General features: G+C 45.0%; 1 protein-coding gene and 1 long non-coding RNA gene across 6 annotated transcripts in view; one reads left to right on the plus strand and one right to left on the minus strand.

Annotated features, from left to right (window-relative positions):
- LOC108636223 lies at positions 4,172 to 5,821 on the minus strand. Its single transcript, XR_001918191.1, has 2 exons — positions 5,491 to 5,821; positions 4,172 to 4,595 (listed from the first exon to the last, which is right to left on the minus strand). It is a non-coding gene; the product is annotated as an uncharacterized LOC108636223 (long non-coding RNA).
- The window catches only part of DCUN1D4 (defective in cullin neddylation 1 domain containing 4), a 76,626-nt gene continuing 64,865 nt past the window's right edge, over positions 5,985 to 17,745 (plus strand). The window contains exon 1 of one of the 5 annotated variants that reach the window (XM_018049448.1): positions 5,985 to 6,241. In XM_018049448.1, coding sequence (XP_017904937.1) covers positions 6,217 to 6,241 — 25 coding nt within the window. In that variant the 5' untranslated portion in view covers positions 5,985 to 6,216. Of the gene's footprint in view, positions 6,242 to 6,590; positions 6,714 to 17,745 lie in introns of those variants that run through there. The other 4 variants (XM_018049447.1, XM_018049449.1, XM_018049446.1 and 1 more) reach the window with 4 other exon arrangements.

Here is a 17,745-nt window from a genome sequence, read left to right on the forward strand (position 1 = left end):
ATCTTGCAGGTTAGAAATAGTTTTTAAAAATAAATGAAATTTTCTCTACATTGAGGACAGGCAAAAAATTTAGTGCTAAATGAAATTAAAAACTGACACACTGATGTCAAATCTCAGTGTAATTGAAAAATTCTTAGCTCTTCTGAGAGAAGCCTAAGATGGCTGCTTCATAAAGAAATCAGGCTCTTCTAGAATTCAAAAATAGACTCATTTTTACTTGAAATAGTCCCAAGCATAACAATTAGCCAACTGCATCTCATAAGACTGCATCAGGTTCACACGGAAATATGTGATCCCATCACATAATTGGTGCTCAAGCATTCATTCATTCGTGTTTTCCTCTGACTTTTATAAAATGCTTTTATATATTAGTCCTTGTTTCTCCCTTGAAGGTATTAGTCCCATTTTTATAGTTGAAGGAACTGAGGCCTGTTTAATGCCTGTTCAAGAGTTTAAGCGGTAGGTAGGGTTTAAGTCTTAATTCAGGCTGGCCCAAGGGCAATACTTAAAAGACATTTTGCCTTTGCCTCTAACATGCCGCTCAGTCGTGTCTGACTCTTTGCGACCCCATGGTCAGTAATCCGCCAGGCTCCTCCGCCCATGGAATTCTCCAGGCAAGAATACTGGAGTGGGTTGCCATTCCCTTCTCCAGGGGATCTTCCTGACCTAGGGATTGAACCTGGGTCTCCTGCATTGCAGGCAGATTCTTTAGCATCTGAGCCACCAGGGAAGCCCTGCCTCTAGTACAGAAGATTTAAACTGTTTTTTTTTTATACCAGTTCCTGTGGCTCTTGGGAAAAGGCAGTAGTAGTACATCAAAGTACAAGTAAGAGAAATTATTCATTATGGAACATAACATGTGTCTCTATTCAGGCAGAATCCCCTGTAACTGATGACGATCTGTTTACTCCTTTGGGGTATACCATCTTTCTATAGCCACAGGAATTTCCTATATCCATTTGAACTTCCAGTATCAATCAATTTTCATTACACAAGTTTTTAAATAATTTGAACAATGGACATTGATGTTGGGTACTCACTTTTTATCTCTACTGTATGAAGTCTTACGTCAGTTCAAACTAATTTCACATCGGTGGCATGTCCTAGGTCCTAGTGAAGGATGTTCCTGAATACTAACTATATGTTTCACTGTGAACTCTAGAAGGGAAGAAAGAAGTCCAGCTAATAGAAAATAGGGACTATGGAGTTAGGGACTAGATTAGACAAAAAACAAGCTTGGGATGAAAAGCTGGACATGAGGGGGGAAAGTTTATTCCAGAATGTGTTGAGTCCTGGAGAGTGTCACACTGATCACAGCAGCTAATGTTTATTGAACATTACTCTATGCCAGGTACATTTAAGTGCTTACTTGTGTTTACTCATTCATGTAATCCTTACAACATTGCTATGAGGTAGGTTCTACTATTTTCACTATTTTGCAGGTAAACAACCAACAGAATTTTAGTCCAGGCAATCTGGCTGCAGAAAGCCTAAATTCTGCTTCAAAAAAAGATGGCATAAGTGCTCTGGAGGCTAAATAATGTCCAATGTAGAGGTGGTTCCAGACAGTTCCATCTGCTAAGTGTTTTTGTATATTGGGAGACATGATATAGCCCCAGTGGAGGCTGATGAAAAAATGGAAGGGTCTTGAATGTGCACTACAAGCCGACATGACCAGAGCAGATCAATTTTATGAAATAATCTGTGGTCACTGTTACTTGCTTGTGTTTAATATCCAGTGTTCTGACCTCTAGTGTAAGAGAGGCAGGGGGAAAAGGAAGCTGATGAAGGGAAAAGGGTAGTAAAGTAAGACAGAAGGCAAATGATGCTATATTTTTGGCTTGTTGATTACTCCCAGTTTTGAGGAGAGGCCGTCCTTTCTGGTGCCAGTGAGGAAAATGTCTACTTCTATGCTTTTTCCTTTAACAACCTAATCATTGAGACCTGACTATGATGCAGGTTTGAAAAATGAGACCAACATTTTTATTATCCTAGTAGCATCTGGCAAATTGCTATTTGCAAAACTGTTCTATGTATATATGTGAAAAGAAATGTATCTTACTCTGACATACGTAATTAAATTAAGAGCTGAAACTGGTTCCCAATAACACAGGCCTCAGTGGTTAGAAGGTTAATTCCGGTAGGCTGAAGAGGCTTTCCTCTCTTACTGATACAGCGTGAATGTATGCTCAGTCCGAGAGTATTTATTACATTCAGCAGAACCTCATTAGCTACTCTGGATAAATAACCTCATTAATGACATAGCATGAAGTAGATAGATGCTTTTGAAACAAGATCAAAAGGATCAAATAGATAAGAAAGCTGTAGTAACCTGCAAATAATCTTTCTGACTAATATTTTTCATAATACATATCTACAAAGGCAGCTGGAGTGGCTAGATACTCTAGAAAGAGGCCAGGTTTCATACACTATTTTTGAAAATCACATTCATATCCATATTATTATAGCCTTGTAAATAAACCTCTCAGGTATGAGGGCATATACCTGCCCCCAGTATGGGAACACGACAACATAGGGAGTTTGACTTCTCAGGGGCACCATTACTCATCAGTGGCAAGTTACTATGGCTCTTATTTGTCTGAGCAGGCCCAACTTTATTTCAGTCCTGAGGACTATGCTATTTTCCATTCTGTAACCCCAACCCTAAATGCAAGAAAAGCATGCTATAGTGGAATTTGGGGAGAAGTTTTAAAATTTTATTAAAGAGCATTGTTGTTCTTTCTCACTTGACTTTTCCATACTAAATTTCAATCTAGGCTTAAGGTATTTAAAAAAAATGATTTAAATTAAGGAGGCTTCCCTGGTGGCTCAGATGGTAAAGAAGCTGATTAAAATTAATGTTGTACAACAAATAGAAAAATTCCAATTAAATTATCATTTAAAACAAAGTAACTTGCTTTAATATTACCTTAAAGCAGTAATTGGGTGAAGCAAAATGGCAGAGACTACATTCCCAAATATCTCTAACCACCGACTGTGGTTCTCCAAGGACATGAGTATAAATGCACAGAATAACATTATCTCAGTAAACATCCCCACAGGAATTGAGTGATTTGGGAACGCTACCAATGAGAAAAAGTGGAAATGTATTATATATTTTAAAAATTCCTTATGGAACTTCATAAAAAAGAAGGCAATATTCTAACTCTGAAGTACAGAATTTGAAGTAGACTGATAACTTTCTAATGGAAAAGGAGACTGGTTTATCCATCTTTGGAATTTGAAGATTTGTTATTAGACAGTGTGGTTTAGGAAAAGACCTAGTTTAGGAGTTGGGATACTTGAGTTTAATGCTATTAACTAGCTGAATGACTTTATGTTTAATTCTTTTGGACCTCAAGCCTCATATTCTTAAATGAGGAAGCTGGATTTGATTATCTGCAGGGTTCCTTCCACATCTAAAATTACATCTTACAGTCAACGTGCAGTTCACTCTGAGGAAGAGTTAATTAGTGCCTACTCTGAATGCACTGTAGCTGGTGCTGGGGACATAAAGATTAAAAACAAGCTTTCTACCATCAAAGGTTTATAATCTTGGGGATTGTTAAAATGACAGGGTAATATATACAGAATACTATGCAGTCACTTGAGCTTCCCTGGTGGCTCAGATAGCAAAGAGTCAGCTTGCAACGATAGAGACCTGGGTTCGATCCCTGGGCTGGGAAGATCCCCTGGAGAAGAGAATGGCTACCTACTCCAGTATTCTTGCCTGGAGAATCCCACAGAGTCTAGTGGACTATAGCCCTTGGGGTTGCAAAGATTCAGACACGACTAAGCAACTAACATTTTCACTATGCAGTCACTTCATTATATCTGTTTTATTATTCATAAGACTTGTGGGCCAGAGAGGCTTAGCAGGCTGTGAGCTTTGCCTCCCAATCCTCAGGCTACAGCTGACTCACTATAGACATCTGTGTAAATTACTCTCTAGATCTGTTTTTTCTTTAAAAACAATCATACGGACCCGACTGAAAGTGATGCTGGAATACAACAAAGGCTGTATATTCTGTACATTTTTATGTGCCAGAGGACAATGTTGGGTGTTGGGGCAAAGCAGCTGGCAGGTGCCTCATGCAGATTAATATATCAATATATTATTATATAGTTGGCTGCAAATAAATCGATATAGCAAATGACTATCTACAACAAATTAATTTTGGTCTTATTTTAATTTAGAGGTGTCAAGTAACAAGTCCATTATTGTAAAAAACAAACAAACAAACGTGTTTCAGCCCTTGAAGTACCATGATAAGCAGTAAAAAGCCATACAAATATCACATATTCAAAATATTATAAACTTGGATGAACTGTAAGTACTTCTTAGATGTGTAGAGTAAGTTGAAAACACAAATGGTATAAAGAATGCAGGAGCAGTTTCTCTGCTCAGGCTAAGGACAGACATTCTTACTATTAGATGTGCCCCCAAAGGATGCCTCATTTCAGAGCACAGAGGTACCTACCCATCTGTGCAGGGCCCAGCTGATGCTCTGTTAGGTTAAAGGTCACGAATGAAGAGATGAGATTCTTGTCTTGTCTGAATTGAAGTGGATAAATTCAGGTTCAATTCTGAGAATCTATGATTAGATGGAGTGATTCATAAGTATTTGAATGATAGAAGCATGATAGATACAAAATGAGACATTAGGGATTAAGAAAGATGGAGTACATTACAAGGGGAGTGGTGTGGGACGTAGGAACTGGCTTCATCTTGTTCTTTCAAATAGGCTGTTTTTGGTCTTAATATTTATGCCCTGATTTGAAACAAAAATTTCAGAACCCTGAAACTCAAAAGCTTTGGCTGTATAAGTCTAAAACCAAAACGACTCATTTGTTACCAGCTGTTCTTAGTGTCACCCATTCTCTAAGGCGGGAGGGTGGAATGGCCTAGCTGCAGGATGGGGCAAGGCTTCTGCACACAGGGAAGTAGTGTTTGTGTGTTGTGGCTGGGATAGGAGAAGCGGTCCTCCACTAATATCTCAAAATATTATTCCGCTACATTAATATGGTGAGTGTGCTGAGTTGGTTTGAAAGCCTTGCGAAAAACTCGTCGGAACTATGGAAAATGTTGAGAATTCTTGACTGAGGAAACAAGGGTCAGAAGTCATCTAAACTAACTCCTTCCTCTGCCAAATAACAGCCAAACAACAGTTTTCTGGACCGCTTCTTGCCGTCATTGACTTAGATTCACTTAGCTGACGCATACTGTCCTTCAAGGGCTGGTGACCTGAGCCTTGGACTTGCTCAGGTGCCAGCCTAAGCCCGAAGCTCAGAGAGTGGCCCTTGGTTTTCTGCGTGTGGTCTGCGGGCGCACAAATGTGTATCACCGACCATGGAGCAGTCGAAGCCTTCAGAACAGACCATTTGTGACGAAGGAGGAGGAAATGTGTTGTCGCTGGAAAAGAAGCGCATTTCGAAAATGAGGACAGAGTGGATTGTCGTGACTTGTGCAAGAAAGAATTTGTTCCTCACCAGAGGGTTTGCTGGAAATAAAGACGCGGCGACTCTTTATCAGTCTCTAGCTGCAGGAAACAGCCAGCAAGAGAAGTCCCAGTCCAACTTCGTCGCGGACTGGGCTCCCGTAGAGAGCCGCTCGGAGGCGTGAGAGACAAGCAGGAGACTCCGACACGTCGAGTCGGCGGTTCCCCCACTCAGTGCAGCGGGAACAAGCCGCACCAACAGCTCTTCCCCTTCTTCGTTCTTTGGGAGACACTTCGCTTGCTTTGTTTCAGACGCCGACCTATCTTCCTTGGTTGGTCTACAGCTCCACCAGTCCCGCCCACCAGAGGGCGGGGCTCCAGGGTCAAGGTGGACCAATTCCCCAGCCTCGCCCCTACACGCGCTTTTGGACCCCCGGGGCTGAGTGACAGCGGCCAGGTCCAACCTGCTATTCCGGAGCATAGCCCCCGCCAGGGGCGGTACGGGGACGAGGCGCCGGGGCCAATCGTATTGGACTTTAGGGGGCGGGGCCTCTTTGCCAGCTCCAGACCAGCTCTCTCTGCACTCCTTTTGTCAAATGAGAGACGCGGGTGGGCGGCCCCTCAGCCGAAGTTCAGCCAATGGAGGAGGCGAGATGGGCGGGCCGAGAGTGCCCGGCGGCGGGTCCTTAGCTCCCAGCCGAGGTGCGGCGAGCCGGTGGGGGGACCGCGAGGCGAGCGCGGGAGCTTGGGCGGCGAGAGCGGTGTGAGCTGCCCGAAAATGCACTCGGATGCCGCCGCTGTCAGTGAGTAACAGAGAACCAGCCGGCTGGGAGCGGGCGGCTGCCAACACTCTCCGCTCATCTCCCGCAGTCCCCGCCCCGCGCCTCCTGTCCCGAAACACGCCGGGATCCCCTGCTCCGGAGCCACCCCTTCCCCTCCCGGGGCCGGGGCGGGCGGTGACGCTGCGGGCGGCGCGGGGCGGGGGCGGGCGTGGGGGGAAGGGGCCGGCCTGCCGGGGAGGGCGGAGGTGAGGGGGGTGGGGACTGGCTCCATTTCAGTGTTGGGGGAAGGGGGGGGGGGCGGGACGTGCGATGAAGGGCCGGGACCAGAGTGTCCCGGGTGAATGGAGGTGGAGGCGGCGGCGGGCGCTAGCGAGCAGGGTTGGGGGTTGGCACCGACGGGGGGAGGGAGAGAGGGAGCGAGCGAGCGAGCGGGGCGCAGGGGTGAGGATTTCCTAGGGGCTGAGCGGTGCGGGCGGCTCCGTGAGAAAGGCGGGTGAGTGCTAGGGGAGCGCGGGGGCGGGGACAATGGGAAGAAGGGCTGGATGGCGGGGGTGGGGGGGAACAATGGGGTGGAGGATTGGGGGCAGCGGCCGTGCGGGGCAGGAGGGCAGGCAAGGAGATGAGGGCTGATGTAATGGGAAAGGGAGATGGTGGGAGGGATTGGGGTGTGATGGGATAGTTGGGGAGTCCGGCGAGCAGGAGGGCCATAGGAAGCGTGGAGGGATAGAACTGGGAGTGGTGAGAGGGGGCCGAGGTTGGGGTAATAGGATGGAGCAGGTGTTGGGAACATAAGGAAATTGGGAGTGAGAGGAGAGGCAGAAGGTGGTTTGGGGTGACATAATGGGGCCAGGGGTAGAGGAGGTGCTGTGGGGGTGAAGAGCTAGTTGTGAGGGAAGAGAGGTTGGGAGGGGCCAGGGCAGGGGGAACACTTGTCCAGATTCTGTCCGCGTGGGGCTCGGGGAGGAAGGTGTCGGACTATGTGTTTGGGGGAGATGTATCGTTCCCTGGATTAAGGTTGGGTCCCTTGAAGGGGAGCCTTGAGCTTCAGGGTATAAGGGGGGGCGGGGCTGGGGTGGAGGGGGCGGGGGAGGTGCCCTGAGGTTGGCGCTTGCCGCGGTTACCCCTGATCGGCGGGAAGCGAGGTCAACGCTGGCGCGGGCTATGGCTGCGGGACTGGGAGGCGGGGCAGGGGAGCAGGCTGCGGGTTTTCCGCTGTGGGTGCCGGAGGGGTCGGGCCCTGGAGTCCAGGGGCGGGGCGGCGGGGGGGGGGGTCCCTGACGGTCCGAGGATTTGGCAGTCTGTGACGCAGTTGTCTAATTTCTGATCGTCAGGTGTGGAGGCTGGTGCTTCGGGATCCGCTTCCCTGCCGGGAGGGCCGGACCACAAACCCAGCGTAGCGCCCTCGGGGCGCGACCTCTTCCAGCCTTGCGGAGAGGGCGCTTTAGGGGTTTCCTTTAGGGTCTGGCACCAGTCGCCGGGCGTGAAGGGGAAAGGCGGTCCCGCGGAATTCTGGGACTTGTAGTCCGGACCGCGGTTGGGTTGGGTGCACGTGGGTAACTGTGGAAACGAGTCCCAGAATGCAGCGCGCCTCTCGGAGCCTCCCAGCTCCGCTAACTCGTGCTTTATTCCCCGCGGACCCTAGCGCACTCCAGGGAGGCGTTCCTGTCCCCTGGGACCTTCTCCCCGTGTCAGCGGGTGGGCGAGAACCAAGCCAAGCGCAGTCCTTTCACACTTGGGTTCTTTATCTCCAAGTTGAATATTTCCCACTTGCATTTGTTGCCCTTACTTGTAGAATAAATGCTTCGTCTTGAACCATTTAGTACATAGGTTGTGGAAAAACATTGAAGATGCGACGCAGTTTAAAGCAGCGTTTAGAATAGTGTGTATTTGTGGCTTCCTGTGTGTATAAACACCAAGTTAAAAGATTCCGTCTTAGTTAAATCTAAGAATGCGGTGGAGACACGTAAAAACGTTGTGAAGATAGTATAAATTGTGTTTGCAGTTCTTGGGCCGTGTAGATTGCCAAAGGATAAGGGGACTTTTGGGGAAAAGATGTTCTTGAATTTGGTGTGTGTGCACGTACGTGTGCGTGCTTAGTCTCTTCAGTCCTGTCTGGACTCATTTGTGAGCCCGTAGACTATAATCCGGAGAAGGCAATGGCACCCCACTCCAGTACTCTTGCCTGGAAAATCCCATGGATGGGGGAGCTGCAGTCCCTGGGGTCGCACAGAGTCGGGCACGACTGAAGCGATTTAGCAGCAGCAGCAGCAGACGATAATCCGCCAGGCTCCTCTGTCCATGGGATTTCCCAGGCAAGAATACTGGAGTGCGTTGCCATTTATACTCCAGAGGATCCTCCTGACCCAGGGATCGAACTCAGATCTCTTGCGTCTCCTGCAATGGCAGGCGTAGTCTTTACCACTGTGCCACCAATTGAGAGCTGGAGGTGGCTTAATGGAATTGCGGTGAAAATGATCTCATTTATTTAAGCCAGCGTGAAGATGAGCAAAGGGAATATTTGATGTCTTTGGTTTTCAAAGAAGCATGGAAAGCAAATGAGACTAGAGGAAGGTAAACTCATTGGAGAGAACCTTAGGTTTTCATGTGTTTTTCTTTAGTATTAGAAACCATCCTTTCAGCCTGTAGACTGCAGACATCACATCCTTTGCCAGTTCCCTTTACCATTGATATGCAATGAGGACTCCAAAACGTGTAATGTGGAGGGCTATCAGGTTAGCTCAGAAGTGACAGAGTTTTTTAATGTGATGTATAAAGTACTATGAAACCATTGGTAGCATGGTCACTAGAAGATTATTGTGATGACCCAGATGATAAAAATTTTACCAAGAAGTCCAAAGATTTGGAAACTATCTAGTATGGTTACAAATATATTGAACTTGAGTGCTTGATTCAGTGAACTCATATGGTTCATTTAATAATGGCTGAAAAATTGGGCAATGTGTGATTTTATCAGGAAAAGATTTATATCTGTTTTATATTTTACTTAAGCTTAAGGTGACATATCCAGGAACTCCTTTGTGACATGTAAATATTTAACCTGGTTATGTTTTCCTTTTTTTTTTTTAATGTGCATGTGTCATGAAATTTGCTCTTGTAAAGGGTGAAGTGTATGAGGTTGAAAACAAGACCTGTAACTGTCTTTAAGGTGGTGTTTTTAAAGAAAATATTAGGCCAGTCATTTTGTTCCCTTTTCTCTTTTTCAGTTTCATCCCAAAGGGCAGGTGCCCTATAGATACACATGACGCTCTCTCTTCCCCAGAACGCAAACCCCAGATTCCTATACATTGTTATCGTAGCACTTTCTGCTATGGTTTTTAGGTTCCTCTTTGATTTTTGGCCTTTGGGGAGGTTGTTTTATTTTCTTATGAGCTTAGTTATGCATTTAAACAAATGTTTCTTAAACTTTTCCCAGAACTTTTGCGACTGTTTCAAGCAGATGGTTCCAGCTTAAGAATGTGTGACTTTACAGTGGTGCTCAATCAATATGCATTTGATAAAAACTGTACCTTGAATTTTGGATTTTGATCTTTTCTCAAGTTAGTGATGTATGGTATTATAGTTTCCTGATGCTTGAGCAGTGGCCTCGGCAACTCCCAGTCAGACACGTAATCAGGAGGGTAAACAACCAGTACAGTTATAACCATTTTGTACCCAGACCACCATCCTGTTTTTCACTTTCAGTACAGTTTTCTGTAAATTACCTGAGGGGACTTCCCTGGTGGTCCAGCAGTTAAGACCCTGCGCTCCCAATGCTGAGAGCACTGATTCCATCCCTGGTTGGGGAACTAAGATCCTGCCTGCCACATAGCATGGCCAAAAAAAAAAATTACCTGAGATAGTCAATATTTTGTTATAAAATAGGCTTGAAGTTTCGAGATAATTTTGCCCAGCTGTGTGTTAACATAAGCGTTCTGAGCATGTTTAGGATGGGCTAGGCTAAGCTATTATCTGTAGGTTAGGTTTATTAAATGTACTTTCGACATAGGATATTCTCAGTTAAATAGTGGGTTTACTCAGGGCATAACCCCATCATAAGTAGAGAAAGATCTATAATGGGAATATTTTCAGGTTGTTTTACCAGTAACATTGCCAGAAAAGAAAGAACCCCTCATTTTCTCCCTTGGAAGAGAAAATGGTAACCCTCTCCAGTATTCTTGTCTGAAAAATCCCATGGACAGAGGAGCCTGGTGGGCCACAGTCCATGGGGTTGCAAAGAATAGGACAATTTTCCACTTCTGAGAATTTCTGTATTTTTGTTTTTTATTCCTCTCTTATTGTTCCCAAGAAGTACCCCTATTAACACTTGATCACGTTTTCAATGTTATTTATTATTATATCCATTTCTCTTTAACTGCTCCCAGAAGCTCTTATTTATTGCTTTTTTCCTATCATATATGTTTGCATTGCTCTCATCTCAGTAGTGGAGAAGGCAATGGCAACCCACTCCAGTACTCTTGCCTGGAAAATCCCATGGATAGAGGAGCCTGGTAGGCTGTAGTCCATGGGGTTGCTAAGAGTCGAACATGAGTGAGCGACTTCCCTTTCACTTTTCACTTTCATGCATTGGAGAAGGACATGGCAACCCACTCCAGTGTTCTTGCCTGGAGAATCCCAGGGACGGAGGAACCTGGTGGGCTGCCGTCTATGGGGTCACACAGAGTCGGACACGACTGAAGTGACGTAGCAGCAGCAGCTCTCATCTCAGTAGTAGTAGTCTTGTGTAGTCAGCGGTGTAAAAAAATCATGGTTTCAGAAACTGACCTCCTGATAACTTTTGTTGTATGATTTAGGATGCCTCTGGCAAATAAATACTCAATCAAAAGTGGCTTAAGTAATAGAGCTTATTTTTGTTCAGTAACAAGAAGTTTAGAGATGGATGGTTCTAAGGCTGGTACAGAGTCTCAGTATGTCTTTTAAGAATCTAGGCTCTTTGTATACTTTTTTCCTTTATTTTTAGTATTTTGGTTTATCAGGAGCCTTAAGCTCGTTGCCTCATGTTTGCAATGTGGTTGCTGTAGCACCAGACATAATGCTTATGTAAGAAAAGGGTGAAAGCAGTATATTTCCTTATAGTTCCCTCCCTTCCAGAGAGAATCTTTTCTGGAAGGTCACCTTGGAGACTTTCCCTTTAGTTTCATTGGGTAGAATTGACATCATGCCACTACTAGTTGTAAGGGAGGTGGAGAAGGTGAAAGTCTGGCATTTTTAGCTTCTGTTGTGGGTTCCAGACTTCCCTAGGGCCCAAGAAGGGTGAGGAGAATGCTATGAGTTGGCAGCCTGAATCAGCTACTTTGTCCAACTGTCTTTGACTTGGTCTCAATCATTTTTATCTGTTGATTTATTTTCTGCCACATTCTAAAATGATTAGAGGTGACTTAATAAATATAAATAAAATTCTGTCAAGAGAAAGAAAATACGGATTTATAGGCTACACATAAATGCTTGCTGTATGTTAGAAATGGGCCATGTATTTTGGCTCTCAGCTTCCTAGTGGCCAAAATAAAGATGAGAACAAGACCAATTCATTTTTTTTCATTTGGTGAATGAAACTGCAGTTCATTTAATAATCCAGGCTGGAAGCTTAGACATTGCTCATCCTCTCTTTTCTTGGTTGGTAGCGATTGCAAGCTTGCATCTCTCTTCCTATGCCTGTCCTCTCTGTTCCATACTGATTGCCATCGCCCTAGGTCTGAGCCATCCTTTCTTATAATAACCAGTAAGTAATCTTTTTGCCAGGCTCAGCCTCCTATTTATCCTCTTCATCATCAGTTGAATATCTTTGTCCTTATGACCCCTCTACCCCCAAACCTCAAAGGCTCCCAGTTGCTTACAGATGTCTCAGGAGCTGGGATTGAACTGGTTCTGTAGTTTAAGCTTAGTTTCTTTCCTCTGAACTCTTCTCCCCCCTCTGCTCTCAGTGCCGCTTCTCTTAATTGTTCCTTTTTCCCACTCTAGCAGACTCCTTGCCTCCACCGAATCTCCAAGGACTGTTGACTTTTATTCTCGGTTTTATCTTATTTAACGGTTTTATCTTATTTAACAGTAGCTATGTGTTTACTTACTTGTCCCTTTTCCAGTTGGACAATAACTCTCTCTTGAGATCTGGGACTCTGCCTTAGTATCCATGCTGTGGTCCTGTGCATTGCATGGCTTAGAACCTCAAATATGTAATGAACTGAACTTAGATGGTCTCTTAGATGAACTTAGATGAACTCTTGAGCAGTTAGTGAATTATCTGAAAGATTTTCATGCTTCCTCCTGCAATTCTGCTTCTGAGATGTCTTTTGTTATCTTTAGGTTTTTCTTCCAGGAATACACTTATTTTCACTTATTCATTCTCTGCCATTTTTTTTTTGGACAGAGTTGTCCTATGCAAACCAATTTAAATAATATGTATTTTTAAATACATGCAGATATCAGTTTTGAAGAATGTCTGTGGCATGGAGAAGTTCTCCAGAAGGGAGCAGCACACTGGTGATGTGCTGAGGGGCAAGAGTGTGCATGTAACAGTACGTGTGTCCACTTCTGACCTGGTGTGTAATGGGCCGTGGTGGGGAAGGCTTGGGCAGGGCTTGGCAGGTCTGATGGTAAAGAGCCTGGAAGTGTCTGTCTCCCTTCCTATTTTGTTTTATGACCAGAGTCTGGTCCTAAGGGTTTTTTGTTGTTGTTGTTTTTTTAATGTTAAGAATACATTAAGCTCACCAAAGTCTGTCTTTATTTAGGAAGTAAATTGTGTTAGTTGGAGGTGAGTTTTCTGAGCCTCTGACAGTAATGCTCACATCTCTGTTTAGGTAACCAGCTTAAATGACAGTCAGTTGCCTTTCATAGCATATTCTTTTTTTAATTCTGAGATTCAGGTTAGCAGAAGTACCTCTTGAGAATTATTTGTTTAAGCAGAACATACATGTAAAGATATTTGTGGCTGGGACTTCCCTGGTGGTTCAACGGTTAAAACACCACACTTCCACTGCAGAGAGCCCAAGTTTGATCCCTGATTGGGAAACTAAGATCCTGCATGGTGTGTAGCCACAAAAAATAAAAACAAAACAAACAAAAAAGTACTAAAAAAATATTAGTGGCTATCAGTTCAGTTCAGTCGCTCATTCGTGTCCAACTCTTTGCGAACCCATGGACTGCAGCACACCAGGGTACCCTGTCCATCACCAACTCAAAACTCCTGTTTGAGCTTATTCAAACTCCTGTCCATCAAGTCGGTGACGCCATCCAAACATCTCACCCTCTGTCATCCCCGTCTCCTCCTGCCTTCATCGTTCCCAGCATCAGGGTCTTTTCCAATGAGTCAGTTCTTCTCATCAGGTGGGCAAAGTATTGGAGTTTCTGCTTCAGCATCAGTCTTTCCAATAAATATTCAGGACTGATTTCCTTTAGGATTGAGTGGTTGGATCTCCTTGCAGTCCAAGGGACCCTCAAGAGTCTTGTCCAACACCACAGTTCAAAAGCATCACTTCTTCAGCACTCAGCTTTCTTTATAGTCCAACTTCCACATCCGTACATGACTGCTGGGAAAACCATAGCTTTGATTAGATGGACCCTTGGTGGCTATAAGAGAGGCTATTATATTGGTGGCTATAAAAGAGGCTACAACTTTTGGCTTATGTTTCAAATAGAAAAAAATACCGAAGTGCATCTTGAATAGAATCATATATTTTAACAATTGTTGCATGACTGTTCAGATCTAAGGATCTTTTCTCTATCATGTCCAGTATTCTGGTAGACAAAGTATTTGCTGCTTTAGATTTGAATTGTTTTTGTTTTAATCCGAAGATGCTGTTAATGAGTTATTTTCAATCTAGGAAGGTAGGCTTTGTAGTTTTTGAAACTACTAATTAATATACTGGTGGTGGTGGTGGTTTAGTCGCTAAGTCATGTCCGACTCTTTGCGACCCCCAAGGACTGTAGCCCACCAGGCTCCTCTGTCCATGGGATTTTGCAGGCACGAATACTGGTGTGAGTTGCCATTTCCTTCTCCGGGGTATCTTCCCAACCCAGGGATTGAACTTGTGTCTCCTGCATCGCAGGCGAATTCTTTATCAACTGAACCACTGTAAAACATTAAATAATGTGCCGAAAGACCCCTCCCCAGATCACATTACCTCTGAGTATGATTCTTTCTAGTTCCATCTTTAAGGATTGTTTTCCTTGTGAATATTTTTTGAAAACCTTTCATTAGCTGCTGTCCGTGTCAGTAGTATTTGCAAAGATGGTGTGTCATCCCTTTGTATCTGTGATGGCTTTTGCCAGTCTTTGGGGCCCTGGTTCTTCCTCTGATTGGGGAATTCTGACTGTCAAAGCAGAGCTGCCCAGACACAGCCACACCAGAGTGTGATTCTGAAGCTGAAGGCTGGTCCAGGTTATGTCAGTGGTGCACTCTGCCCTTGGATGTTTTGGTTGTACAGCTGGTATGATTGGTCTGCTGGTTTTCCTGGAGATTGTGGGAACTATCTAATAACCTTAAAAAAGAAAAATTGCTGTTCTGTTTAAGTTAGCTAGTTTGTTTGTGATGCTTGCAACTAAGAATTCTGGCAAATTCAACATCCAGACCGATCACTGGTCGATACATGGCAGAGGCCGTTGTGGAGAAGAGCAGTGATCTGCCTTTCCACTCTGCCTGGACTCTGTTCAGAGTCCAAGAGCCCTGACTTGAGGTGATCCAAAAGACTGAAGCGGGTACTGAGGCAGTGTTCGTGGTAGGAGCTGCCTTTGTCAGTGGTCATGCTGGACTCTGAGGCATGCAGTCACCCCACTGATCTCACTGTGTAGAGCTCTTTACTGCTGTCTTCTGTTAGTCACATCTGTGTCCTCTCCCCCACCCCCAAATTGTTGAGAGTATTAGGTATGGAAATAATACTGGTAGAATATTTATTTTGTTTAGCCAAAAATCATATCTAATAGTCCTAATTGCTGTTTAGTTGACTTTATTGAATGTAATTAATTCTATAAAATTTTACCCATTTGATAAATACATGTGTGTGTGTAACCACCACAATAATTAAGATATGGAATGATTTTGTTGTCCCTCAAAATACCCTTATATTCCCTTGCAGTCTGTACTTCTGTACTTTCCACCACAATTTTTGGCTTTTAATATATATCAGCTTAGGCCTCCTCCATGTTATTTGATGATTTGTCATTTTGCTGTTTGTGAGGATATTACAGTGTAAAAAGATATAATAATCTCTTCTTCAGTTCAGTCGCTCAGTCGTGTCCGACTCTTTGCGACCCCATGAATCGCAGCACGCCAGGCCTCCCTGTCCATCACCATCTCCCGCAGTTCACTCAGACTCACGTCCATCGAGTCGGTGATGCCATCCAGCCATCTCATCCTCTGTCGTCCCCTTCTCCTCCTGCCCCCAGTCCCTCCCAGCATCTCTTCTTACTGAACTATTAAATCCAAAGAAAAACTAACAGTGCTGCATAAATTATAAATCTTTACACATAGAATTGACTTGTCTTAGTTGACTTGTTCCCTTGAAAGATTTTCCTGGTGGATGGCTTTTCTGTGGACCAAAGGCATACAGTTCTAGGATTAGTTCCTTGGATGAGATGATGTGTTTTCTGGGTCAGGTCAGGAGGCAGGGAAGCAGAGTAGTAGAGTAGTTAAGTGTGGGCCTTAGAGTCAGAATATCTGGGTTCTGCCCCTGTTAGCTGTGTGACCGTGGATAAATTACTCAGCTACTCTGTGTAAGCTTCAGGTTCCTCATGCATAAAGCCACCTGCTGTAGGGTATGGAGTTGTTCAGTCAGTGGTGTTTATTGAACACCTACTGTGTACTAGGCCCCATTCTTCACCTGTCATGAAGTTTTCATTCCAGAAAATGAAAAGAAGGGGGAAAGAAGTGGATAATAAGAGTGTGTTCCGTGGTGATCAGCTCATTAGAGAAGAACCAAGCAGGGAAGGGGAGCACACCCATGCCCCATGTGTGCAGGGGAGGGGAACAAGAGCAGAGGATGTTGTAGCTTACATGGCTTGGTCAGGGAAGGCCGGAGGAGGTGAAGGGGGCATTCTAGGGGGAGGGAATACAAATTCAGAGACTCTGAGGAGGGGAGCAGACCTGTGTTTGAGGAATGGCAAATAGGCAAACTGTGCTTGGAGTGGAGTTGGGGCTTGGGCAGAGAGGAAGAGTAGGAGGCAAGATGAGGGGTGATCCTGAGAATTAAATTGAATAGAAGACAAAATGTTTAGAGAAATGCTTGGCACTTTTCTGTTTTTGTTGCTGATGATTACTGTGTAATGACAGTTTTCTTATTAGGCTTTAAAAAGAGCCCCTCGAGGGACTTCCCTGGTGGTCCAGTGGCTAAGACTCTCCCAGGGCAGGGGGCCCAGGTTCTATCCCTGGTCAGGGAACAAGAGCTTACATGCCACAATTCAAGATCCCGTGTGACTCAGCTAAGACCCAGAGCAGCCAAATAAATAAATGAAAGGAGACCGTGGAGAGGAACAGAGGTCATAAGAAAGAGGCAATGCCTCACTTGGTCACGCACCAAACCTTTGCGGTTTTTTCTATAGCTGGGTGCTCCTGCGACAAAGACAGATGAGCCTGGCCCTTGTGTTTAAGGAGCTTCCTTCCAGTGCTTAGTGGTGGAGGCAGAGAAGTCCTGGACAGTTGAAATATGGGGCAGGGAAGGTTAGATGGATGCCCAGCATGCTTAGAAACAAATAGGTAGTCATTAAAATTAGACTTCAGGGAAGTGAAGTGACATGTTAGTTGATCAGCCGTGTCCAAATCTTTGTGACCCCGTGGACTGTGTAGCCTGCCAAGGTCCTCTGTCCATAGAGTTCTCCAGGCAAGATTGTTGGAGTGGGTTACCATTCCCTTCTCCAAGGGATCTTCTAGACCCAGGAACTGAACCCTGGTCACTTGGATTGCAGGCAGATTCTTTTACCATCTGAGTCACCAGGGAAGCCCTTCAGGGAAGTTAGCTATTATTGTGTAAGCTTAGCTTTTGAAGTTCTAGTATGTGAAGGAAAAGATGGGTGTGTGCCTCTGGGGCTGAGGTGGAAGGGTGCTTTCCAAGTAGAGGGAGCAGCCTGGCAGTAGCAAAGGAGTTGGATAAGCCAGAGCTAAGGGGAATCAGGTGGAGGGGTGGGCAGGAGCCACATGGAGAGGGCTGGAAAGAGGCTCCAGGGAGTGGAAAGGAGGTGAGTGGTAAGAGAGAAATCAGAAGATGTGGGATGCAGGGAGAAAGGAGGAACAAAGCGGGGGGCAGGGGAGGAGAGGGACTGACAACATGTTTATACACAGTGGTTAATCATGGGCTGTTCCAATTGCCTTGCCTGCTTTCATTCATTTAATCCTCACCCCAGCCCTTGAAGGTAGGAATATGAATGTACTGTTATCATCCCCATTTTATAGGAGAGGAAGCTGAGGTACAGAATGTGACCTTTTGAAGGTCACACAGCTGTAAGTGGTGAGTTGAGATGCTAACTCAGGCATTCTGACACTGGTGTTTAGGTGCCCGCGACTGCCTATGAAATAATGTGTG

This window comes from Capra hircus, chromosome 6 (genome assembly GCF_001704415.2).
Source record: "Capra hircus breed San Clemente chromosome 6, ASM170441v1, whole genome shotgun sequence".
NCBI classification, from domain to species: Eukaryota; Metazoa; Chordata; class Mammalia; order Artiodactyla; family Bovidae; genus Capra; species Capra hircus.